Source organism: Diadema antillarum, unplaced genomic scaffold (genome assembly GCF_040938485.1).
Source record: "Diadema antillarum isolate AM-2024a unplaced genomic scaffold, OU_Dant_1.0 seq00001905_RagTag, whole genome shotgun sequence".
NCBI classification, from domain to species: domain Eukaryota; kingdom Metazoa; phylum Echinodermata; class Echinoidea; order Diadematoida; family Diadematidae; genus Diadema; species Diadema antillarum.
Genome location: NW_027272571.1, coordinates 279,104 through 305,794, shown reverse-complemented (window position 1 = coordinate 305,794; position 26,691 = coordinate 279,104). Strand labels below are relative to the sequence as shown.

Below are 26,691 nucleotides of genomic sequence, written 5' to 3'. Positions count from 1 at the left end.
GTCGGGTTTCATTCCACATCAATATATGATTATATACCAAGACAAAAATACTTCTTGAGATTACTCAAATGCTCACGGTGAAAACAAACAAACAAAAATCATACTGTACCTCATATTTCAGCTTTAAAAGAAATACCCATACAAAAAAATACATGTAAATAGTGAAAGTGTAAATATAGCAGTTAACACTGTATCTAGGACACACTGTAGATAAGTACATGTATAGATCACACAGGACATATGACCTCATCTTTCCTGTCTCTCTATCACTTTACTGATATCAAACTGTCAATCATCATCATCATCATCATCATCGTCACCATCATCATACCAGTATATTTCATAATTGACTCTTGAATGTCAATGGAAGAGGAGAAGTCTGTCAGAAGTCTGTAAAAGCTCTAAAAGACTGTTGATTATGTGTACTTAAAGGGATGGTACAGTATTGGCAGAGGCGAGGATTAGGCTTTTAACTTTTTGTGAGCTACCATTCCAAGAAACCATTTATGAAATAGTACAGAGCATACCATTCTAAGACGAATTCAAAGTTTATTTGATGAACATCGGTTTTGGAATGGTTGAGACATCTAAAAACAAAGTAAAATAAAGCGATAGTAATAAAAGGTGGGTCCCACCTTTTATTAGGATTGCTCTTTTTTGCGTATCTCGGCCATTTCAACACCAATTTTCATCAAACAAACGTTAAATTCCTCTTGGAATTACATGCTCTTTCATATTTCATGAGAGGTTTCTCATTATCTCACCCAAATGTTAGGTCTCAACCACAACTATACCATCCCTATAACAACAGATATATCTAACAGAAAATTTACCTATTGATTGCATCCATGAAAACACGTACACTGTACCTGCAGTCACTGAAACATGTAACATTGTACCACAGAAGCTATGCAAGCACTGAGTGCCAGTAGTACAGCCAGGCTGTGTAGACTCTTTTATATGGACATTTATGGGTGCAATCTTTAGTTTCTGCTTCACTACCACTTGAACTGTAGCACCACAGTCTGAAATTAACTTAGCCATGTGCATATCATTGTAACAAACATATCTGCATAAAGCAGGCTTGTCAAAAAATCACAAGGGAGAAAGAGCTGTTTGAGTGCACTACTCTCTATATAAAATTGAGTTGTTTCTTCAAACCATTTCTATCCTTGTCAAAACATACCAGCACCTCTATTCACATCAAATGAAAGAACATCAAATACAGCAGCAGAGATCATAGGTCCTGGATAGTTTACAGAACAGTGTGGGAGGCATGCACAATGACCAACTGATGCCAATGAAAGTGTGGTACATTAAAACAATAATACATTTTAATGTGTACTACAACAAGTTGCTATCACAAGCACTGCAGTCTTAAATCAATCTTATGCAAACACTAGTATAGTAGTTGACAAGCAGATTTAGAGAACTACAAACTCGACAAAGATTATGAGAATTTGGTGAGGTCCCTAACAGAGGCGATATAAAACAGATAAATACTAGACTGGAAGAATCCTGTTATGTAGTATATATACTGTATATAATACAGAGGCCTTGGAACATTTTTTTTTCTTTCTTTCTTTCTTTCTTTCTTTCTTTTTCTTTTTCTTTTTTTTTTGGGGGGGGGGGTGGGGGGGGGGGTGGTCAAGGGTACATGTACAATGTAACACCAACCCCATCCCCCACCCCCCCCCCCCCCCAGAAAAAAAAGAATAAGGGCAGTATATGGAATATTTTGCATAGAGCATGGTCAGATTGAATTATCCTCAATGGTCAGATGCATTTACAGTGCTTAAAACTCAGCATACAAATCAAACGGAACTGCAATTAAAGCTTCATGGACACAGTCTAATGATTTCTCCACACATACCAATAGATACCAAACTTGTGTGTTCAACATTTCTTTGAGACAAGCTTAGACAAGAATACAGCAGCAACCGTAGCTACAACATTGTGACACACTGCAAATTTCAAGTGGGGAAAATTTGCACAGTGAGGTAGCATTTCCATTCAAATACTATATACCCTTTGTCACAGCTTCGGAGCAGGATGTTATCGAGAGTGAAAGTGGACGTTGCTCCATCACCATCAAATTGGCAACATCATTGCAAGTCGTCACATTCACATATTTCACTTTGACAGGACATAACTCCACCATGAAGTACTGACACCACAAGAATCCAACAGCTCGTACACTCACCCTCAGTCTGAACAGGGAGGTGAGACACCTCCCTGGTCTGAACAATAGCAACAGTGCAACATATTTCAGACAAAACCACCAAAACAGGGAATTTGACTGTTCTACAGTGAGAAAGAGCGAAAGACCCTGGTATTAAAGTTTATGTCCTCAACACCACATATATATTTAAAGTTAAGCAGGGGCTGATTCAGGAATTCCATTAAGGGGGTGGTGGGGCACCTTTACAAAATTAAAGGTGGGCATATGCGTCCCCCTCCATGTTTTGCTTCTTTTTTTGTTTTAACAAAAATAAAGGGGGTGCCCCCCTAGATCTGCCACTTGAATGATCGAGCCACCAAAAAGTGGGTATAGAATCTTCTGCATAGAGAAAGCACTGAACACCTTTGTAAAAAAAACTTTTGCCATCAATGTTGTAGATTTGAAAAAGAAATGATCAAACCATCAAAGGGTTGTTATGGAATACCAATAGCCTGTGTTGAGATAGAGCCAAAATATACTGGTGAAGTTATTTTCTTCAATATCATAGAATCAAAGCTAATAGATCAAACCACAAAACAAGGGAGGATAATGATGAAATGATGATCCTCACTGTCATAGATTTATAGTTAAATAATCACCAGTGGAGTTCAGCACCAACTTAAATGATCACGAAAGATATGCAGACATCGCTACTGAAATTAAAGAAATTATATTTTCTTTATATCTATTGTCACCTTTGTCCAGCATGTTTCCACTACAATAATACCAGAAGGCCTGGTAATGGTCTCCATGGCCAAAAGATCTATTGTTTTGAAAACACACATACACCCAGTTGCTAGGGTGAAGTTTAACATAACTGCGTTATTATCAATAAACTCTAGGTCAGGGTATATACACAAGAGACAGATTTAAAATCTCACTGGCTAGAGGAGAAAGGTAGTGAGACCACACACCAAACACCATGGCAGAGATCTGTGTAGTGACAGTAAAAAAACGTCAGGCAAAACCGTCGTTGAGTAGAACTGGCATTGCAGCCGGGACAGGGTAAAGCTTTCCACCGGTAAGGATGACTATACACCTGAGAAGTTGCGGCTGGATGCGAAGCGGGTTCAAGCAAAATGCCACTTTTTTTCCTTCTCCTTCTTCTTCGGGTCATCGCTGGCTCATTTTATATCAACATGCCCTAGAGTAATCAAGGAAGCTAAAAGTGCCGGAAACGAAGCAGCAAAGTTAGGACATTTATCACAGGCAATTGTTTTATACGAGTGCTAATTAAAGGGTAAATGTATGAAAGAGCCAGGATGTATAATGCCAATGTGAGGAAGAGCCAAGGTTAATTGTTAATACGGCTACGCATTTTACTAGTTTGACAGTGCCAGAATTAAAGGCCCAGTAGCGTGGGGATTCTTGGGTGATCCAATTTAGTCGCTGTCAATCGGGGTACATTCGAAAACCGCGAATACCGGTTCGAAGCGTAAGCGATTAACTCCAGTAGAGAATCTGCGGCTGTGTGCATACTTACACAGAGATTGGTGATAAAGCTTTACACAATTCTTAAATATGGGGATTAATACAAACCTGGGCCCTGTTTCATTAAAAGCTGATCTTAAAGTTGCGCACAACTTTACAAACGACTCAAATATGGCAAGCCAGGTGGGTTTCCTAATCATTGTTAATTTCAACAGCTGAAGTTGAAATTTGCAGATGATAACGATTATTCTTACATTCTAACACACATTTTTAGTTGAAAGTGTATTTTTGCCCTAATGTAGATGAAATATTGACATAAAGGACCTCATATTTTGTTAAAACATTAAAAAAAAAAAAAATGGGAACACATATTGGCACTTCATATTCCAGTCATTCGTAAAGTCATGCGTAACTTTACGAACAGCTTTATGAAACAGGGCCCAGAGGCCAGACTTCCCACTCCATGAATCTCCAAACAACAGGGTCTTTCATACAATGCCTGACAAAACATGAGGTAGAAGTGTTTAGAGGAGGCACCTCTTCCTGTGACCCTAAAATGCATTTCCCCTGCCTCAAATGGATTTTTGGTATCTCATCACACACGTCACAAATACGCCAACACCGAGAGAAAACAGACCCGATGGCATGTTATGCATCAGAATATGAGTAAGAATACCTGAATACCACCTCTGAGTGGGCACAAATAATGCGGTTCTTGGTACCCTAGGGTACCAAGTAGAAATCCACCATTTTGTTCAATTATTTCATTAATTTTTGGCGCTGTACCCTGGGTGTCCAAAAATAAATTGCAGCAAGTTGCACAAACATGTCAAATTCATCTGTGCATAATCCAGATGATAACAGAAAGAGTACCCAAAAAAATCCAGCAGCCATTTGTTCCTCTTTGTTGCCCTGCTAGTGAGAGTGTTGACTTGACTGGTACAACGTCAAGTTAGAGGTATGTATACAACATGTAGCTTAGCATTTATACATAACTTATTTAATGTTACTGATGTTTCAGTCAACTTTCTTCAATAATATCATAGCACCAATGCTTGTATTGTCAAACAGGACTACACTTCACATCAAGCATCAGCTTTAAATCTTCAACAAATCCAGCATGATTAGTATTGCTGCAATGTGAAGCAAAACAGAAAGTATTTGTAACACATGCTTCTTTACCTTAGTGCACTCTTTTGAGTTGACAGTTAAAGGGATCGTACAGTTTTGGTTGAGACCTAATTTCGGGTTTCCAACATTTTTTGGTGAAATAATGAGAAACTTCTTATGAAATATGAAAGAGCATGTAATTCTATGAGGAATTCAACGTTTATTTGATGAAAATCGGTTTTGAAATGGCTGAGATATCCAAAAAAGAATGATTCTAATAAAGTGTGGGACCCACACTTCATTGCGATCGCTTTGTTTTACTTTGTTTTTGGATGTTTCAGTCATTCCAAACCCGAGTTTCATCAAATAAACTTTGAATTCCTCTTGAAATGGTATGCTCTGTATCATAATAACTATCATAATAAACTATATCATAAATGTTTTCTTGGTATCTCACAAAAAATTAAAAGCCCAATTCTCATCTCCACCAATACTGTACTATCCTTTTAAGCTGTATTATGACCGACATTCAAGTAGTTACATTTGGAGTAATCGTATATGCTATGTGTGATATTGTTTTATGACTTGAAGGTCTACAATTGTCAAAAGCTTGAAATACATACATGTAGGATCAAACTCAAAGAAAGCAACATTTGGAGCGTGAGTATTTTTCCCATCAATGAATAAAATAGATGTCTTTGTGGTTTAATAATGTATGATATGTGTATGTCTGTGATGCGTGTACAGTGTAGGTGTGTGTGATATCAAGTATGTGACTAAGGTTTATGAGTTACAATGCTACCACACAGTTTGCAGGCAGAGAGTACAAACATACAAAGAGAATTCACACAGGCTCCTATATAATCCCACAGCACCCTAAAATTGGCTGAGGTCATTCATGGTATTCAATCATATTGTGATTGCAACATCCACAAGGAGCCTCGTGTGCTGCAATATATCACACACAAGTTACATATAGATTGAGTGAATGCAGCACTAGTAGAACACATCAGTGACAGTTGGGGGGAAATCAGTCGATCCGTTCCAAAGTTATGAATCTTTTAAGTATCTGCATAGTCACTGCTGGATGAGAAGACTACCACAGTGAATGATGTCACATGCATACAATGCTATAAGGAATATATAAAGAGAGTCTCACAAAATTTTCCTTTTTGAAAAAAGTGCACATTTCCTCCACTCGTCACTGACATATGTTATGGGTAATATTATTCCCCCTTGCCTTCTGAAAGAGAGAAGTCAAGTGTTCTTTTTTTTTATGCAAGAAAAGTGAAAATATGTTGAATTTTCTTCATATTTTCTTTGTATAGTTGTACACATGTGACATCACAAGCTGTGGTAGTCTTCTCATCCAGCAGTGACTGAGCAGAAACTTCAAAAATTGATAACATTTGAATGGATTGTCCAATTTTCCTCAAACTCTTGTTGATGTGTTCTATTAATATTGCTGCATTCATTCAATCCGCATGTCTATGAAGGTGAACTTGTCCTTTAAGTCATGTCATCGCATGTTCCCTGCTTTCCCTAGATGACACTGCATGATGCCAGCAGTGACTGGTATCCCAATGTTTATCAAATCATAAGTGCTCTGGAATGCACAGAAATGGCACACAATTTGTGTGTTCAGGGTATCAACCAGTGAAAGTTCTTCAGCACATGACTTCCCTTGTATCATAGTTATCTGTAACCTCTGTAACCTATGCTTGTAAAAACCGACATTTGCGAACACCTTCACGAAGTGACATCAATAAACAAAAACAAGACACAAAATCATTGCAATTATGCAGCTGCGACATTAAATTCCAGCTAACCTGGCACAGCAAAGACCATACAACATGCTACCAATAATCATATTACAACTGCAGCATTAACTTTATCAAAAGACCTATCTACCATATTTACTTTAACCAAGTACCATGACCTATTAGAACCTAAGAGACCCGCTCATGTGATAATATCAAAACCAAATTTGAAAGACACCATAGAGTATCTTACCAGACTTCAATTATTGCTAAAATTCACGTCACTCCATACAGTATGTCCAGCTCAGTGAGGAAGAATGTCCTGCCGTGACAGCTTGAAGTAGACAAAATCAGTGGCATCAATGCAGCAATTTTTAACTTTCACCTTCAGCAAGTCATATGATTGATGTTTCTTGCTTTTCTTTTCTTTTTTAATCCTTCCGGTCAACCTTCTCTACTGTCATTTGGATGGTATACGCGAGAGACGATGTGTCCGCCATAGACACCAATGTAGATGCAACGTAGTCCCACGTATGCACCCACCAAACACGTCCAGCCATACTTGGGCGAGATAAGGAGGGCAAGCCAGCCATACCAGTGACTCATCACCCACGACGTCTGCAGGGCTCGAGCCAGAGCCACCTTGAGCGGGAACAGGCTGATGATGACGCGGACAACGTCGGCCACTCGCTGGCTGCTCCGCGTCGGGTTGTCGCCGTTGTGGTGGCCCTGCTTGGAGCGGAGGCGGTGGTGGGCTCGTGACAGGTGAAGGATGCAGAACAGTGTCAGAGGGATGTGAAATTCCGCCAACTGGAAAAGTAGGATGAAGTTGAATATTGGCTTTGCTCACTAGTTGCCAAGACGGCACTTGCATGGATGACAAATGATTCACATTATGATGGAAGTATGTCTTGGGAATTCTTTTGCAAAGCATAATTCTTATCAATACTACAGTCCACTCCGGTTATAACGAAATCCTCTGGACCGGCAGTTTTTTCACTTACATCCAAATTTCATTGTAACTGAAGAAATTAAGTTTATAAAGATATATATGCGATAATTTTGGGACCTGAATTTTTACTTTGTTGTAACCGGAATATCACTATACCTGTGTTTGCTGTAACGGGAGAGCACTGTATTATGATTATTATTATCATTAAGAATGTTGTTTTCATTGTCATTAGCGTCATCAAGATCATTATCGTTACAAATACAATGCATCCCGTTAAAACGAACACGGTTGAAACAAAATTCCGGTTACAGCGAAAAAAAAAACATTTAGGCCACAACATTAACCTCTCTATATATTTTTTAATTGTTTATTTGTTCACTTATAACAAAATTTTGAACTAATGAAAGAAAAATGTTGGTCCTGAGGACTTCATTATAATGGGACTCCACTGCATCATTATCTTTATTTCATTTGGCTTTGGCACAAGAAAAACCACAGAAATGCATTGCATATATGTGACCCTGCACCTCAAAACAAACAAAAAGTTGTCAAACAGGAATTTTTAGTTAAGACCATATCCTGAAAGAGCAGACTTTAAGCTTTAAAATGATGTATAATTCAAATCAAATGGACTCTTCTGACCTATCTAAACAATGGAAAGAAAGCACAAACTCAGGAAAAGTGTGAACTGAGAAAAGAGGCTCTGAAGTACAGTGTCTATTCAAGCGCTTAATCTTTACCAAACCGTGCTGGCTGTGCGACGAATGGGACAAAAAACAGGAAGTAAACCACCAGAGTAACAACAATGAAAGGATTATCAGATTAAACTGAAATTAAGCTTGCCTCATTAACACATTCTGTCCATAATTAATGCCAACTTTCAAAGCAGTAGCACTACCCTTTCAAAAGTTATTAGAGTTGAAAGTGAAGAGTGTGGACAAGGTTTTTCAGAAATGAAAAAGGGATTCTAAAGACACACCTAATCACACTATTCTACCAAAAATGTTCGAGATAAATTGCTAAAAAAACACACTCTCTTGCCCTTTTTATGATACCATATTTTAGCATAATGTAAAAGAAGACCCGCTCTTTCAGAAAATATGAAAAAGTCAAGTTCGGCTAGGTTGACCCATTTCACTTATTTTCAGTCCTCACGCAAAATCAGTGTGTGCGACTTTATGTTCGTTTTGAGGTGCACGGTCACATATATGTAATTATGCGAAATTATAAACATCTGCACATGCAAACTCACTCTCACACACTCAAACGCATTCACACATACATACACCTAAAAATCTAGCAGAGTCATTTATACACTTACATCATGGGCAAAGAAGTACATGGGGAATTTGTCCCCAATGAAAGTATCCTTCACATAGACTCCATACAGTGTGACGATACCATGTGTGTTCTCAAGGACATCTCCCAGAAACCAAGGACCTGTAGAAGAAATAGAAAACAGGTCAATGTACAGAGAGATCCAATCAGAACTCCACAACACCTGACGAGGGACTGCTAGTGCTGTTCTTGGAGTTTCCTGTGGGATGTTGCCAATTTTCAACAACAGTTTCAAAATTAAAGGCATAACTTACCATTTGCAGATGAAACAAAAATCCAGCTTTAGTGCTTCAAAATAGTTCTTAAATGTGAGTTATGGATAGAAACAACCAATGTAAAAATTTGAATCAGTATAATCGATGTTAAGTATTGTTAAATATACAAAATGTGAACAATAGTTATAATAAAAGTGTTTCCAGATTAAACCGTCTACAGTTATGGTTTAGTGAGAAAAATAGTGATATCTCCTGATATTTTAGGCTTTATTGTGAAAATTTTATATGGTAGGATGTTTTGTGATACAACTGACCTACACATAAGCATCAAATGTGATATCTTGAACATTTTTAAAATCACTGCTCCCAAAGGTAAACAGGACCTTTAATATTAGGTTGCTTGCTGAAGAAGGTTAAAAAATCAAATGTAACAGCTGGGGCGCTGTCATATTTATTGTTGTGAAAACTACAGCAAGCTTTGGGTGATACAAGCCCAACATGATGCTGTAGATTATGCCAATAATCCTTTAATCTATCTTAACCCGTTGAAGACTAGTCCAGAGTACACTTGGGCAGGTGTCTATGGGGAATGCATGTTACTGCAAAATCAGCTTGTCCTCAACAGGTTAAAAGGGGGAGGAGCTTGCAAACACACTCAAACTATGAGAGTGTAGTCTGTCTTTCAGTTGAAGTTCACAGTTTTGTTTCTTTCTGTTTTTTCTTTGGATATGTTTTTCCTGGATATTACCTTTCCTCAGCAGCAGCAATCCATTTGATTAGCCTCACTTGAACTCCCCTACGCATGGACACCTGAATTAACTACTATTTGCTTTTGCAAATTACATACAAAGAAAAAAAAAGTTTAATATTGTTAAAGTGGAAATTTTCGCGTGAGTAATTTTTCGCATGAGTGGTTTTTCACGCTCGGCTGGGTAGGATGAGTTTTGCATGTTTTTAATTCCACGGAATCAAGACAAGAACTACTAGAACATATAGCAAGCAAGTATATTCATGTGCTTTTATTTTTGTGCTGGTGTCTGGTTTTGCAAAATGAGCAAAAATTTCAACACCGCAAAAATTTCCACTTTTACAGTATTCTCCTCTCACCTATTAGCGGATAAACTGCAATAATGAGCAGACAGAAGAAGACGTCACTGGTGTGAGCAAGAAGTAAGAGTCCCGTCAGAAGGGGATAAGCAGAGGCACCTTGGATCAGGGAGTAGGCAATGAGAATGAAAGTACACGTCAGATTAATTTTATTCTCACGTCTCGGACCATAGAAACAGTTGGAAACAGACATAATGCAAATTTGAACTCTGTCGTTGCCAAAAATGTATATCGGTACACAATGGACAAAAAATGAAAATGGTGAAAAGGTGATGATATCTTGTTATTTTTAAGAATATTGTCCAAGTTTACAAAAAAAAAAAATACTTAATACAAACAAACTTAACTTTGACAATTTGCGGGCTATTACTTCTACATTTCATGTACCGAGGTCATAATGAGCAGACAATATTAACTTTTTCTATGCCTAGGACTTTGGACAGTGTATACAATGCTATTGGGTTTTCTGTGCCAATTCGCACTCAAAGCACACACATGGTTAATGAATATCAGAGATGTGCTGCACTTCACCTGTATTCCAAACACTAGAATGGGTATGTGACACAATGCAGTAAAAGTACTTTTCCACTTGAGCAGTAGTTTCTCTGCAGCTCAGTTATGTGTATCATATTTTCGGATTCATAGCAACACTTGTCCACAGAACAACTTGACCTCATGACATGCCCTACATCTATCTACCTTCTGAAAATTAAGAAATATACCTACAGTTGAAAGTGGAAATATGACTTTTAGTAGGTGAAGGCTGTGGTGGAGGGTTCTCACATCTTCACAGAGCTCTAAAGGCCAATTCTGACATTTATATAAAACTACACAAGGCATCATACAGATGTATGCCAAGTCTGATTGTCAAGCAACAACACTGAACAAGTAATCAACTTGAAATTTAACTACTGTCCGACTGCAGACCTACAAGCTGAGAACAAAACAGCACGGAAAACTCAATCACTGCATGGAAAGGGCAAATTGAAGTCATTACACAAAGCGCCTCATACCTAGACTCGACCCGTCTGTGTATCTTCTGACAAAGAGAAGGGGGAGCACACAGCAGCACTCAAGACCCATGATGACGGCTACAAACTGAAAATAGAAATAGATGAAAATATGTAAATCAGTGAGACAGAGTGCAATGCAGTTTATTCCTAAGTCACCTAACAGTAATATCAGTATGATCTCTTATGGTCTTTAGTCTTTTTATGTACTTGAAGGGATATATATATATTTTTTTCTCAAACAGCATTTATAAATTAAGAGCTACAAACTTAGCTGCTCTCATTTTGGGCCCACTGGTACAACTATTATAACATTACATACAATCCCCTATATTTCCTGTAATTCAAGTTAGAATTTCTTATCTCAAAATATCAATCAGTGAAACAACAGCTGCTACTTTATCAGGTTTATCATGATGCAGTATTATATGGTGCACCATTTCATGACAACAATCTAAATCATTCAGGCAACTGATGAATATTTACCATAAAATTCTTAATTTTCTCATCGCACACATATCCTTTGATCATTTTTTTTTCACCCAAACAATGATAACACATGGGAGGAGGTTAAGCACTGTGCTCTCAATTTCTCACAGAAGTGGACAGAATACTTGCAAAGAAAAACAGATTGCTTACAAAGAAAACTGCATTCATCATGATGATAGAGGCCTGCAGAAAGGGCTGGTCGGGTCTGCTCCCATCCAGGGAGAACTGGTGGCTGGCTACGCCGACTCTGTCAGCCGAATCCTGCGGATCAGCGTCAAATGCAAAAAAAACGAGACATGAAAACTCGTCACATTGAGGACGAGTTAGGTGATACGCTTGTGGTCATCAGATGACAGTCATCTGTGATCGACAAAGAAAAGAATGTGATATAGGCACCTTGAAGTTATATTGAGCGTGCATGCGAAACCGTTTCTGTAACCACTCGGCCACGGGTCATCCACGGAAATGGTAAGACAAAAAAAAAACCAATGTATAGATATAACAGGGGGAAAGTGAATGCCCACTCAACCAACGTGGCCGTGTGAACATCTATTGCATTGCTAGACGGAAAAGCGGCCTTGTAACGACTGAGGTCGCTATGCCATTTCTGGCAACTTGGGAAAAATACGTCCCGCAGACATAAAACCTATAATCGGCTGGTTTTGATACCTTGCCTTTAATCACAATTTTCAGTGTAATGACGTCATCAAATTACAAAACAATGACATCGTCTTCAAAGACAATTGTTCAAAGTACAACACCTCAGTCGTCGTCATTACATACTATGATCGGTTTGACAAAGTCAACATGCAAAATTTTGCTGCAGTCGAAGCAATGTGGTCTCCAACACACAAAAAAGAGGGATATGGCGTGTGTGTGTGTCTGTGTGTGTGTATAGGTGCGTTTATATACGAACGTGATTTCTACATGGACGAATATGTAATACAAAATTGAAGAAAAAAAAAGTAAAATAGCTAAGTATTTTGTTTCGTGATCTTGTGGGGTTCGAACCCGCAACCTCAAGTCTCTGAGACGTCGCCTTTATCCACTCGGCCATACCTCTCGACGAGAAAATATGGGGAACGTAAACTTATGTATGTGAAAGATACATGAGGAATCGTTTTGTCCACATTCCATTTTCATTTTCAGTTTTAAACTGCAAAATTGTCAATCTGATGAGAAGATTTCAAAGAATAAAATGCATGATTACTGCAGCTTATTTTCTCAGCTACAACATACTAAAGTTTCAGAGGAAATGAAGCAAAATCAGCTGAGATAAAGGTGCTTAAACGTTGTTAAGTCAATGCATGGTTTTAAAAAAAATCACCTCCCATAGACAATACACGTAAACTTGTCTGATTTTGCGTCTTTACCTTTAATCACAATTTAAGGTATGATGACGTCATCAAATATCAAAAGCATGACATGGACTTAAAAGGCAAATGTTCAAAGTACAACATATCTGAATTTGGGATAATATTGAGCTTAAACAACAGAGATACGAGTAAATGAATGTCAGAAACAGTACCTCAAAAAAATTAATTCCACTTTTTTGATTTCAGATGATGATATGATGACGTCATGAGTTTTCCTGGAAATATTGGTACTTGAAACGTTATTTCCAATTCATATGCTTTTGTAATATGCAATAGAAATATAGGGTCACTGGACGATTTAAAGAGCTATGGCGAAATAAACAAAGACATGTTTTTTCACTATATATGCAGAAAGACGCGCGCGCGGAATTTCAACTTTGACGCCAGTGCATTCCTTTGTTATAGGTCAAAATCGATCGGAAATCAATGAATATTGTTACTCAAAGTATCAGAAATCCAAATCAGTCAAAAAAATTGCATTTTCATGTTAGTTACGCCCTCTGCGCGCGAAATTGCGCGGACGGACGCGCACGCGAAAAAATGTTTGAAACGCTTAAAATTGTCTGAAACTTCGAGATTTCCCATTGGGAAGTCGTTTTGAGCCTTTTAAAATTTTGACGCGCGCGTTTGCGCGCGTAATGATGACCTGGGTAACTAGCGTTAAAATGTAAGATAGAGCGTGACCTGAACTTTATGTCCACCAAAAATGATACAGAAATGATATCTGGTTATGAAGTTATGATCGATCATGTGACAAGGTCCGAAAATCACAAAATGGCGCCTAGATGACGTCATAGATATGTTACTGTCATGAAAACCTTATTGTGGCTAGATATTGTTATGAGACATGTTGACTGAAAATGTCATGTTATTCCGTAATGTCATTGTTGAGATATTGACGACACAAAATGTGGCAGAAAGAAAGAAGAATAAAAAAAAGAGAAATTTTGACAATCACAATAGGTGATACGCTGATAGCGTATCACCTAAAAATCATTATTCTCAAGAAGGTATAGAAGTGTTTAGCTGATTTTTATCACTCAACAGAAAATTGATTTGTTTACATTTTAATGACCTCCGCCAAGCGAGGAGGTTATGTTTTCATCAGCGTTAGTTTGTTTGTTTGTCTGTGTGCAAAATAACTCAAAAAGTTGTGCACGGATTTGGATGAAACTTACAGGAAAGGCTGAGAATGACACAAGGATCAGATGATTAAATTTTGGTAGTGATCCAGGAATTTTTACAGAGTTTATGAAGGATTTTTGATATTTTGGCAGGTAGGGGCAATGAACTTCAGAGTTCAAGCTGCGCATTTTTTGAGGTTTGCATACGAGCACTTAAGTGCCTGCTCTAGTTTCTGCTAGGGCAAGGCGTGCCGCGCAGCTGGAATTGATGACGTAACAAAAGGCTTCTATATTGGGAAATCGGGTGATTTTCAGCATGCATATGTGGGTGGAAATCACTGATCTCTATGGAAGAACAAGATCAGTAGTGGAAATGAGCCGCTTGGCAAAAGTCTGCGCTCTCAGAGTGCTTCTCTAGTTTGAATTGTTGTTTTTATATGACCACTAAGGAAGCACTGAATGTTTTATATGAGGTAGCAAACATGGTGACAGATGGTTTTAAACCCCCTATGAAGGCCCTTTGAAGGAATACGCTGTGAGAATAAAGTGGCTTGTGTAGAGGCACACCCTCTGCAAACAGGGTACTCGAACCAGGGACCTTGCGGTTGATAATCGGTGGTCTTATCCATTGAATCACACCAGTTTCTCACAATAATGAACCCTGTCAATACAATACAACACTACAAAAAGCTCAGTGTTTGGGTGTTATCTGACTGGTGCATTCCTTCATCTTTTCTCAGATGTTGCATGTGGGGTTTTGAGCATGTGCATATATGTTTAAAATGGTAGCAAGCTATTAGTTTTCATTCAATCTACTTTACATATCTTAAAAATAAATGCTGCACTCTTTTTCTAGAGCTCATCACATGACCTATTTGGCAAAACTAGAGCAAGTCACTTGAACCCGGCAAGCACCTGTGAACATCTAGTGCATTACAAATTCACTCTTTAACAATGATTACATGTGGAAGTACAAGCTCAAAGTCAAATCACCTTAACATAAATTACAAGCTGCATCTATGACAACACTAGTTTTTCCTTGACATATCACACACACAAAAAAATGCTTCACCTAGTTACATCCTTTCACATAAATTGAATCTCCTTGTCCAAAAAAATGTTGGGCCAAGAGATGAGGATTTTTGTTACTTAGTTTTAGTTCTTGTGCAATGACATCAGTGCGATACCTACTACTGTATACGAGCTGACAATTCGCGAATTTCGCGAATCGTCTTTGAACCGCAAAAATAACAACGCACGAAAATGTCCTCCAAGTAGCGATTCGCAAAAATATCTGTACGCGAAAATTTCAGCTCGTACAGTATAATACAACAAGTGCATCACAGCACTTTATGCCCAAAGAGAATAAGGAGCATGTTTTATGTCAATTTGTAATTTTGATGTGTCTGTTCACGAATGGCAAAAACTAGGGTTGCTCACCCGGACTGTCACTGAGATGCGATGCAGGCCGTTGCCATAGAGCTCAGGTTTCCATGGCATCACAAACAGAGGTCCTCCATCCACTGCCTCAGCCATACCCAGAGCTCTCCCATCAATCTCTACATTGGCATAACTGACTTGGTCCGGCGAAAAGACCAGAAATCTACTCTTCCCACAGGAAGAGGACACAGGAGGGGGCAGATCAAAAACAACAAAACAAACAAAACAAGGACTTTAAACAAAAAGCCACAACAAGATTCTTAATCATTCTGAGTTCATTGTATATTACAATATCTTAACATAGCCATCAAACAGTGATACAGTGTATGTAGACCCATGTCAAAGTAACCATCTCAAACATGTAATCATGCAATAGCTCTTATTCTGTATTTATTAGTTGAGGACTGACTATACAGTGACTGGGATACTCAGAAAAACCACCCAAGTTTTGTTTAAATGGCACTAGTCTACTGTATCAGCTTTTTACCCTGCTCTTTAAGAAAAGCAAAACAGATTTTATGTAGGTTGAGGTTTTGACTCTCGCACGTAGGAGACCTCCCTTTTACTTCCGTTCTACATCTGCCAAAAACATGGCAACGTTACAGCCCCTCCCCATCTCCCTGCTTTACCTGATGTGAGATGAGTGCCGCATCTTGCCAACTGGCTCATGGGCTGGTGCCAGGAAGCGGGCGGCCTTGGGATTAGTGATCAGGACTATGGGCCACTGTCCAAACTGGACATCGGTGAAGGACAGCAAGTCATGGTCGAATGCCATTATGCGATACCTGTGTCATTTGAACATGGTTGTGCATCATTAAGATTTGACTGTCTGCACTACTGGGGAGGGGGTCTTTAAAACATATCACACACCACAAGAATGCAAGCATATCAACTATTTCAGAAATCAGTGTGGTATAATGATGGATGGGTTATTTGGATAAAGAAAAAAAGTAAAAAAAAAAATTAACAATAAAAAACATTAAAAACAATCCAGTATGAGAAATAGCTCTAAGCATTCCATGAGGGCGACAGTAATGGTTCCTATCTGATTTTGATGACACACCAAAGATAAATCATGTACAACATTTTCATTGGTGAAACAAGAGGAGTAGCACAGCTCAAAACAATACGGAGCAACAAAAGAAAAAAAAAATAATCTCTGATGAATCATCACTGAATAATTGCAGAGATTCACTTTCAGTAGTTCTTAAATCAGAAAATTTCACTACTGGCAACCAGGAAATCTGACTGTGCTGGACCACAGCATTCCAACAGAGTCTGGAAATATATCACTGTAGTCTCAGCAAGAGGACAAGCACTATCATTGCTTCCTACAAAAGTTCTTCCTACTCAGAATGAAACTTACAAAATAAATACTCACTTCCTGTGTTTCTTCCAGTCTGCTAGCTCCAGTTCAAGACTGTTGTACCGCTGCAATGCGTACATCTCATTCACCCCTTTTTTGGTGTCTAAATCATGAAGGTGCCCACACAAGTATGCAATGCCATTACTAAATGGGGGGGGGGGGGGGGGGGGGGAGGGAGGTAAGGAAAAACAAGGCAGAAAAAAGGAGTGAGATGAAAAAAGGAGTGAGATAAAATAAGGAAGCACGTATTTTTCTTTTCTTTTTTTTTAATTTGGAGGAACTTCTTCCAGCATGGAACTGTAACAAGGATATACAATGTATGTACAAAACAAACAAACAAAAACAAACCAAAAATCCTACATCCAATATCCAATATCCATTACAATTCCCATCCTTTTTATTAGCCTTTAAAAGACTTCCCTGAGAAGTACATGAATCTGATTCTTCTCAGAACATGAAATAGGTATTAGCAAACAAAGATCTGCTCTGTGGCATAGGTCATGGAGCAAATGACGTCAACAGAGAAACATATTTATATTGCACACATGGAATTCAATCTTAGCAGCTTACCTTAATATGGTATGAAACTTAGAGGGCGCCAAAATGACATTCGTTGGATAATGTCCAAAGAAAATGGTGTGGTTGCTTGGTGTCGCCAGAGACCTGTCTGTGAGAGCCTGAATTCTGTGTAAGTCCAGCTGGTGTTTGGGAACAAAACATGCAAGACTTTTTATCCACGTATAGTTTGCAAATACTCTTCTGGTGATTGTTGGAAAGACTTCGTTGATTGATTGCTTACATGAGACACATAAAATCATCTGCAATATGTGGATTTTTTTTTTTTTTTTGTGTGTGTGTAGAAAGCTGCTTACTCCTAACTATTAGTACTGACAAGTGAAATAGAAAGAGCATTGTACAGTCTGGAGAATTTCTTTTTGGGGTGCGAGGGTGGAGGCTGCGATTCCTATGGCATTGAACATGCTCCAGATGTTTCTGCTCCTATTGAATAGTATCAATATTAAGCTCTGTTAAACATCAGTATCATCACCTACATATTCATACTGTTTCCTTGTCGACCATTTAAACACAGAAACTTTCAATCAAGCAGTGCACTCACATCGTCCAGGATGCCAAAGAAGTTGAACGGCCTCTTGAGGCCGATGTGAGGGAGGGCCTCTGCATAGATGAAGGAGTACGTCCCGAATGGAAGCTGTAGTTCATGCAGGAAAGATTGGTCTCCCTTAGCTCCCAGCACCGAATATTGTCTGAAGGAATCCAATCACAGAACAAGAAATCTGCTTTCGTACATAGCTATACTTTATTCCATCTTCAAGGTCACAACACTTTTTTTAATGCTTTTAGCTCCCCCTATTTCAATGAAATTTCATGCAAAGGTGACATTTAAGTGTAGTACCAGAACACAGTGTACATTATGTACATACCTTGCAAAATCTTTTTTTTTCTTTAACTATGCCCTTTTAATACATATTTTCAACTGTAGCATGTACACTGCCATAACTTTATATACTCCCTGTGCCAATGGACACAGTCCACTGAAATGCTTTACACGATACTCTTTCACTTCCTTACAAGCTTGAACACATTATCTACATTTGATGATAAAACCGTTAGGTACATGACACATCAAAATCAGGGATTAAAGGGATTGTATAGTTTTGGTTGAGACCTAATTTCAGGTTTCTAACATTTCTTGGTGAGATAATGAGAAACCTCTTATGAAATATGAAAGAGCATGTAATTCTATGAGTAATTCAATGTTTATTTGATGAAAATTGGTTTTGAAATGGCTGAGATATCCAAAATAGAGCGATTCTCAAAAAGTGTGGGACCCACACTTTATTACGATTGCTTTGTTTTACTTTGTTTTTGGATGTTTCACTCATTCCAAACCTGATTTTCATCAAATAAGCTTTGAATTCCTCTTAAAATGGTATGCTCTATACTATATCATAAGTGTTTTCTTGGCATCTCACAGAAAGTTAAAAGCCCAATTCTCATCTCCACCAATACTGTACCCTCCCTTTAAGTGTTCTACAGTTTGCTTGTTGAATTTAACATGGTAGAGAAGAGGGAAAGGTATTATTTGAATCATCGGAAGTAACTTCTATCTTCTATTTGAAAGATAATAGACTTAATACAACTGTGGGATATTACCACTACAGATCATGAGATGTTTGGAACATCCCTACCCAGGTAAATGTAAGACTGTCTGCAAAAGAAAGACAGAATGGTGATAAAATGTGAGAGGGGATTTTGCCGCATAAAGAAAATTTGAATGTAAACTCACCAATATGAGGAATGCTATCACCATTTGAATGTAAGTACATCACCTGATATGGTGTCTGGCGGGCATCTAAAAAATAGCTACCATTCACATTTGCGACAATGCTTGAATAATATTCCCGACCTCACACAAATTTCACTCCTGTTGTCTGCTTTTCTTCATATAAAAGTGATCTGCATATGTCAAATTGAGGTAAATCTAGAACACTGTGTTCTGACTCATTATGCAAGACAGGGGCAGTCCCTGCCTATCCATTCAAACTCAACAAAAATCACAGCTGTGCTGTCTTGATCTTAAGTTTTTTGTGAGTTTTTTGCAACAAGAAGACAACTAGGGAGCATTATTCAACACTTGTTATCAAATCATATGACAAAGAATTATATCTTGGATGACAATAGGATGCAACGCAAGATGACGTATTAAATACAGTACGTCTTAAGTGTCTCGCGTTTGCTAAATTTTGCCAAGATTGCACTGATATATTGGTTTCAAATGATAAGCATAATTCAAGACAACTTCCTCGTTGATTTCTCAAGTGAAGTGATGGAATTAATATAAAGCCAAACAAGACAAACCTGAAAAGATTGTTGGTATGCTCAGCTGATGGTACATTGAAATTATCTGTAATAGAGACAAATAAATATATGACACAAATGATTATGTTACATTTAAATACATATACCTCCTTATCAATCCTGACTGGATCATACTTCAATTTTCAGGGAGAAGTGAGCTAACTCATTCAAATCAAGCATGAATATGCAAAAATATGTACAATTAGCAACATCTAGTAAACCATTTCTGTAACTAATTACAAGTTATGGATGTTCTTTTCTTATAGTCTAGTTACAAGACATTTCATTCAATTGCTCTTTCCCATTACTATTTACTACTGGCAGCAGTGATTTAAAAATTTTGTAAGTTATCATAAATCATATTTGATGCATGTATATAGGTCAGTCGTATCACAAAAATCCTACCATATAAAAATTTCACAATAAAGCCTAAAATATAAGGAGATACCACTATCAGGTCTGCCAACATTCCCCACATCCAAATCAGGGAGATTCCACACAGCAATCAGGGAGATATCTGTGTGTTACATACATTTCAATATTCTCTTATTCAGACATGAACAGATTTTGACATTTTCAGGGAGACTCCTGCAGAATCAGGGAGACTCCTGCAGAATCAAGGAGATTTGGCAGCTCTGCACTATTTTTCTCAGCAAACCATAACAGTAGACGGTTTATTCTAGAAACAATTTTGTTACGAGTAATGTTCACATTTTGTATATTTAACAATACTTTACATTAATTATACTGATTTACATTTTTACATCGGTTGTTTCTATCCCGAACTCACATTTCAGAACTATTTTGAAGCACTAAAGCAAGGTTTTTGTTTCATCTGAAAATGGTAAATAATGCCTTTAAGTTCCATAGGCAGGAATTTGCTTAGTTGTTGCTAGGTAGGGCAAGCCTCCGGCAAGCTTTGTGGTAGCTCAGGGTAACTTTTGTTAACAAAGCATGCATAAAATCCAAAAACATTACAGAAGCAGTCTATTGTTAAACATGAAATTTGGTCGTGATTCTTATATCACATACTCTTGCCATCACAACTAATGTTGGGCTTTCAAAGATATTCAAACACATGCCATTGGAGAGTTAAGCTATCAAGAATGGGTCATGACCCTTAACGAGGTGAACAGTTCCTGTTTGAAGTCAAGCCTTACCATGGTTCCCTCTGACATCCAGCCAGATCATGGAGTAGGGTAGCTCTGCCTCTTGCAGGACTTTGTGGTACATCAGCCAGTCCTCGATGTTCTCCGAAGAATTTGGTGCTCCGTCAGTCAGGTCGCCTGCCGGAAAAACCATAGAACATCAGTTGAATCAGGAATCATGATAAACATTCCGTCACGACTAAACAGAAAGAAATGATCCTCACACAATCTTGTGTGACATCTGAGTTTTTCATTTGTTTTCCCCTGGTTCTCAATCCCACCGGCCCTGTCTGCTAATAACATTTGTACTCTTACATCGACCGAGACGTGCTTTTTGATAGTCTGGCATGTTCGAAAGGTGACAGACAAGTATAAACCGCTTTGCTCATTCAGGGACTCATAAATTTCACATACCGGTTGCAAGAACAAGAGTCGGCTGAATGATCTTGAGATAATCGGTGCAGAAAATTTTGAAGTCTCTCGCCCTGGTAGCCTTCATTACGTTTGGCACACTTGTGAGGTGTATATCAGATATCTGGAAGAAATAAGAGAAAAGTTGAAAACAGTACAATGTGGATAGCAAATTTCACTGTATTAGCACATAGATTATACCCAGAGAGTTTCTATTAGAAAACTGCTGGTGCGTATTTTACATGTCTGCTACTGCTATAAGAAGAGAAACAAAGCAAAGCAAAACAAAAGATCAGGTAAGGACATACCATGGCTCAACATTTGCTCTATGACACCGAGGTAGAAAGGGGAAAGAAAAGAACCTACAATCTTTCTTTTTTTTCATTACACATGCATATAGAATGAAGAACGTCAGTTAAAGAATAATTAGTCCACACAAGGATGTTAAAACCTGATCCTTCTCATTACTTTAATGGATACTAGTTGATCACAGATGATACCAGCTCACTGATGAAGCAGGGCCGCAAATTTCATAATGAAAAGCAAGAGGTAGGGATCTAATCAAAATCACAGAACCAACTGGTCAACAGATATTGTGAAAGGCATTCATACCACTTTTTCATTTTCACATAGCAACTACCACCAACAGATCACATCTGCAAGTAAACAATATCCCACGTGCCTTACAAGTGGAATCAATTTCACTGGATATAGTCGACACAATCTTCATGTCAGCCCCCGGGCCTAATGATTAACTGTGTTAATCTTTTAGGTCACAATCATTCCCTGAATAAATACCCAGTACACTATATACAAGCCATTGCTGCAACTGCTACTAGTGAATTTACCTGATCAAGAAAGCTATCTTTCAAGCAAGTAACAATATCAACGCATCGGACACTAAAATTTAAACAAAATTAGACAACTTTTTATTTACCTTTTATATTTCAGTGCAGTATTTCTCATACAACTCTTGTGTCCACTGGGCAGTTGAAATAGATGTCTATGACACCTCTCTCTTGTAGATTTTTTCCATTTCCTTTCTATGCAAAAATGGTCATAGCTGTTAGATGCTAAATGCTAACTTGGCATTAAAATCACAGAATATTTTACCACAGTGCAACTTTGTAATGCTACTTTTGGAAAATTTATAGAAGCCTGACTCATCTCCATCCATACTACTTCAAACAGCAATGAACAGACATTCTGTATTAACACTTCTTCCACCACTCTGACTCGCAGAAAAGACAGACATCTAGTATCATAAAAAATTCACCACATACAATGTACCTGCACAAACCAAAATAGGTTATCTGGGCCATCTCCTGGATACGGTGCAAGGTCAGATCGTGGGTGTGGAGGACCCGTGTATTGCACAGGAATAGTGAAGTAGTGAACGGCCTTTGCAAGGACACAGCACGCCACAACTGCCATCACTAGCACAGCACATGCCGAAGCGGTTTTACTTTGGATTTGCCACATGACGACTCACAGACTTGAGGCACTGCGTTTGACAACTACTGTCGGGCCTATAAATGAACAGAAGAGCAAGGAAACATAACATCAAAACAATAATGGAAGGGATATATAGCTTGATTTCTATCAAACAGGCTGAAGTGTAGACATTCAGGATTTACATTAGTTACTGATGAGCAGTATGTCGACGTATCTGATGTCATTTCTGTACAGGACAGTCCTGTCATAACAAAGTAATATAAATATATATATATATATATATATATATATATATATATATATATATATATATAGTAATATGAAAATTTCACTAAGAAAACTAAACATTAATGTAGAATAAAGTCTAGATAGTTATTCTGAAGTCTAGGACCTGAAATTTTACTTCGCTGTGAACTGTGTTTTACCAGTATAAACTGTGTTTGTTATAATGGGAGTGTACTGGACATCGTTGCGACCAAGGCCAGGGCAGCTCAACTCACATCTAATAGTCTCACTCTCCGCTCTTAAAAATGGTTGTTTGTTCACTGTACGGGAGCCAGGAGCGAGTGGAGAGTCAGGTCCCCTGTGAGTGCAGTACAGTGGTGGAAAAATCTTCTTGTTCATTACTCCCTTCTTGTCAATGATACAGGAAGTAATCGGTCTAAAATTTTACAGGTACTGCGGTAGACAAGGTCAAGGAGGGTCCCATCCAATCCCGAGGTACCGCCCTGACGATACAAATGATATGCGTTACTAAAGCCACATCTCTCAAGCAATCGGCTACAAATATCAAAAAGAGCCAGTTCAGCTGTTTGTGTAAATAAAAACATAGAATGTACAATTGTAGATTGGAACCATACCAGCAGCAGAGCTAGCTGCAGACTGTAAACGTAATATCACTTAAATAAGGTCTACCGACAACATACCGTACTTTAAAAAGCACACCAGCATCTATGCTCAATCGAAGTCCACAGTTGCTAACAAAAAAAGTACTGACAGTAGCACGAGTAAATTTAGATCTAGTACTAGTAGAATTTAGAATAAACCTAGTCTACTTACTAGTACCGTACTAGTAGTAGTATGACCAAGCGTTGTGGGACCGGACGCGTACATTGAGTCACATTGAAGGGGAAATCCAATGATTTAGCAGGTTAATTCTCACGCCGTTTTCACAGAATGTTGTCTAGTATTATATGAGGAGTCTATATGAAGTCTTTGAGGTAAAGGGTGCATATTCTGTGTGTAAAATAGGCAAGTTTTTCATGCGCGAACTTAAGTGTCCGGAAACCTAACCCCCATCATAACTGCAACCAGCAGCCCCATATGCATAGCGTATGGGGCTGCTGTTCGCAGTTATAACAAAGATCCTAGTATAATTAGTAAATTTACTAACGTTAGTAGTAGTAGTATAGTGAGGTGCCCGCACCTCGCCAGGGGCCCGAATACCGTCACCCTGTTCAAAATCGTTACGAGCGCACTGAACAATCATTTTTGCCTAGGACTGTGTTCAGTACGCTTGAAACTTGGCAGGACTACCACAACCAAGCAAGTTGTGGTGAAAACTGAAGAGTTTTTCACAAAAATCTGACATTTATATTATCTTAGGAATACGTGTAATACGGTCACCCGCATGCATCTTTTATGTGTAGTCTATGTCTGACTATGGGAGCCTCACGGTCACCCGCACACGTCTTTTACGTGCTTTGTCTATGGGAGCACAGGTGACGAGTTGCGGGCCCCTTCCTTAGCGCACAACTATTCCGCATCGCTCATCAGTTCGTGTTTGACGACGATAGCTGCAAATTTCCGGTTGGTATCAATCAGTGAACTTTTGATTCTGTTGGAATCTTCAGCATATTTCCTGAATTTGAGTGGGATTTCATAGAATTTCAGTAATAAAATGTGATTCAAATATGAATAAACATTGAGTATGACGAGGTGCGGGTCACCCAAGCCAAGTATACTATTACTAACGTCAATTACGGTATGGTCGCCACTGCGGTAAGGTCGCCAGACATTCACATCACATGTAACGCGCGCCGCGATCGGAGATCAGGTTGGGCGACAGATTTTCATCACTCTCAAAATACATTCGTATGAATCGTAATTCACCTTTTTCCTCCGTAAAAACACAAATAATTGTAATCAAAATATATTTTACCATATGTAACAGGTGATAAAACCATTTTTAATGCGAGGATGTTTTTGATTTAGAATGGATTTCAGGTGGCAGATTAAGGGAGATTTTCAAACGCGTTGACCGACAATGCCTCCTTCATTGAAGCGTATGTATAACACACACGCTAATAATATGTGGCAGGCTTTGGGCGGCGAACTAATTCAGTGTCGATATTACATTATTAGTTCGCCAGCCCGGACGTGTATAAGAATTACACACAAGTAGCGACCATACGGTAATTGACGCTAGTAACCCCAGGGCGCTCCTTCACACAGCGCTGGTTGCAGTAAAAGGCCGGTAGCTAGTACGTAGAGTAGTAGGGCCAACTGCGCTTGTTTTTCTGATTCTTGTCTAATTCCAGATGAGGCGAGGACTCCTTCAGGCATAATTGCTACATACATTGGCTTTTAATAAATTTACATCTACTTGCAATTGGCATAAATACATAGAGTAAAATATCCCGTTTGCGGCAGTTTAAGCATTGTTGAGGGTTTTTCCAACTTGTAAACAAATCAGGTAAATTATTTTCAACCATTTCATATATCATAGACAAGATTATTCATTAACGCAATTGTTTTCATGAAAGAAATTTACCATTGACCAACGCAGTTTTCATGATTTACCAGGGCAAAACCCGACACAATTTTCGCCGATAAGGGCGATATGCGACGTAGTATTTCTGCTTGCGGCACGATGTACAATCCCTATGCAATACGCGCGTGCTCCGCGATCTTTAGCTGAACGCCTTCACATGTCTCGCGTACATTGCGTAAGCGCCAATTCCCATTGCGAAAGCACGTGAAAATAGCGTGCGCACATGCATTGGCCGCAAACAAGATCGCAATTCTGGCGGTGTTGTTGATGTCTTTCTCGTGTTTTTCTCATTTTTTTTCGATGGTAACATCCACTTTCCGAAAAAAATGGCGGCCCACATCGGCTCGCGAAAGTTCTATTTTACGTGAGGATATGTTTTCAAAATCCATGAACATCGAGAAAACGACAAAAAATCCAGTTTCTTGGACCATTGTTTCTTAACTGTTATGTTAAGAAGTACCGAAAATTTCATTTTGGATGCGATATGATGTCATTTAGGTGAGAAAATTTCACTTTCGTCAGAGATCGTGCCCATTTTATCGGTTGGTTTTTGTTGATTGCTAGTGTGTTAGTATATGTGTAGTGTGCATGTGACAGTGCAATGCTGTGTTTAGCTGTATATTACCGTGTATGTTGTACCTGCCGCGAACGGCTGCACGGCCGCTTACTGACGCAGTTACTCTAGGTCTATTAAACGTTACATAGATTCCACATACAAAGACATACATTGTCATTGGCATACACTATACAGCCATTGGCTTTACATTCTTGGCCTTCGCATTGTGGCCTCCTGGCTGGGGATGGGGGCTGCGCCTCCTTCCTTCAAGCAAGACATTTCTAAAGAACCAAAGATCAAGAACAAACCTTCTTATTAAAGAACCCTGTCCTTTCCTCTTCAGTCTTACTCTTAGTCTTGTCTGTTTGAGGTTTCATCAGACGGCCCGGCGGCGACAGGCTCAAAAATAGAAGAGGATCAGGTGCGTGCGTAGGAATGTACAAGCGGGACTGATGTGGGAGCATCACAAAGTCAAAGGTGAGGGGATGAGAAGCAAGCATGCAGCGCGTTACGTTGTGCTGGGTGCGAC

The 26,691-nt window shown here is 38.6% G+C and overlaps 1 protein-coding gene across 1 annotated transcript; it reads right to left on the bottom strand.

Moving 5' to 3' along the window:
* Positions 1-6,672: 6,672 nt before the first annotated feature.
* LOC139713104 (transmembrane protein 62-like) lies at positions 6,673-26,572 on the bottom strand. The gene is made up of 15 exons (XM_071624860.1): positions 26,471-26,572; positions 22,669-22,907; positions 21,382-21,502; positions 20,980-21,105; positions 19,820-19,865; positions 18,057-18,204; positions 17,510-17,637; positions 16,955-17,083; positions 16,203-16,358; positions 15,574-15,736; positions 11,784-11,894; positions 11,148-11,232; positions 10,135-10,233; positions 8,796-8,914; positions 6,673-7,332 (listed from the first exon to the last, which is right to left on the bottom strand). The coding sequence occupies exons 2-15, from the start codon at positions 22,858-22,860 to the stop codon at positions 6,967-6,969; spliced, it is 1,989 nt and encodes a 662-aa protein (XP_071480961.1). The 5' UTR covers positions 22,861-22,907; positions 26,471-26,572; the 3' UTR covers positions 6,673-6,966.
* Between the last annotated feature and the right edge of the window lie 119 nt (positions 26,573-26,691).

Bases quoted from the DNA above. Each gene is read 5' to 3' on its own strand.
- LOC139713104 (XM_071624860.1), bottom strand. From the start codon at position 22,860: ATGTGGCAAATCCAAAGTAAAACCGCTTCGGCATGTGCTGTGCTAGTG. The intron at 17,638-18,056 runs GTGAGTGCACTG...CCCAAACACCAG, and splicing joins TCTTTGGCATCCTGGACGAT to CTGGACTTACACAGAATTCA. The intron at 11,233-11,783 runs GTAAGCAATCTG...TTCTATTTTCAG, and splicing joins TGATGAATGCAGTTTTCTTT to TTTGTAGCCGTCATCATGGG.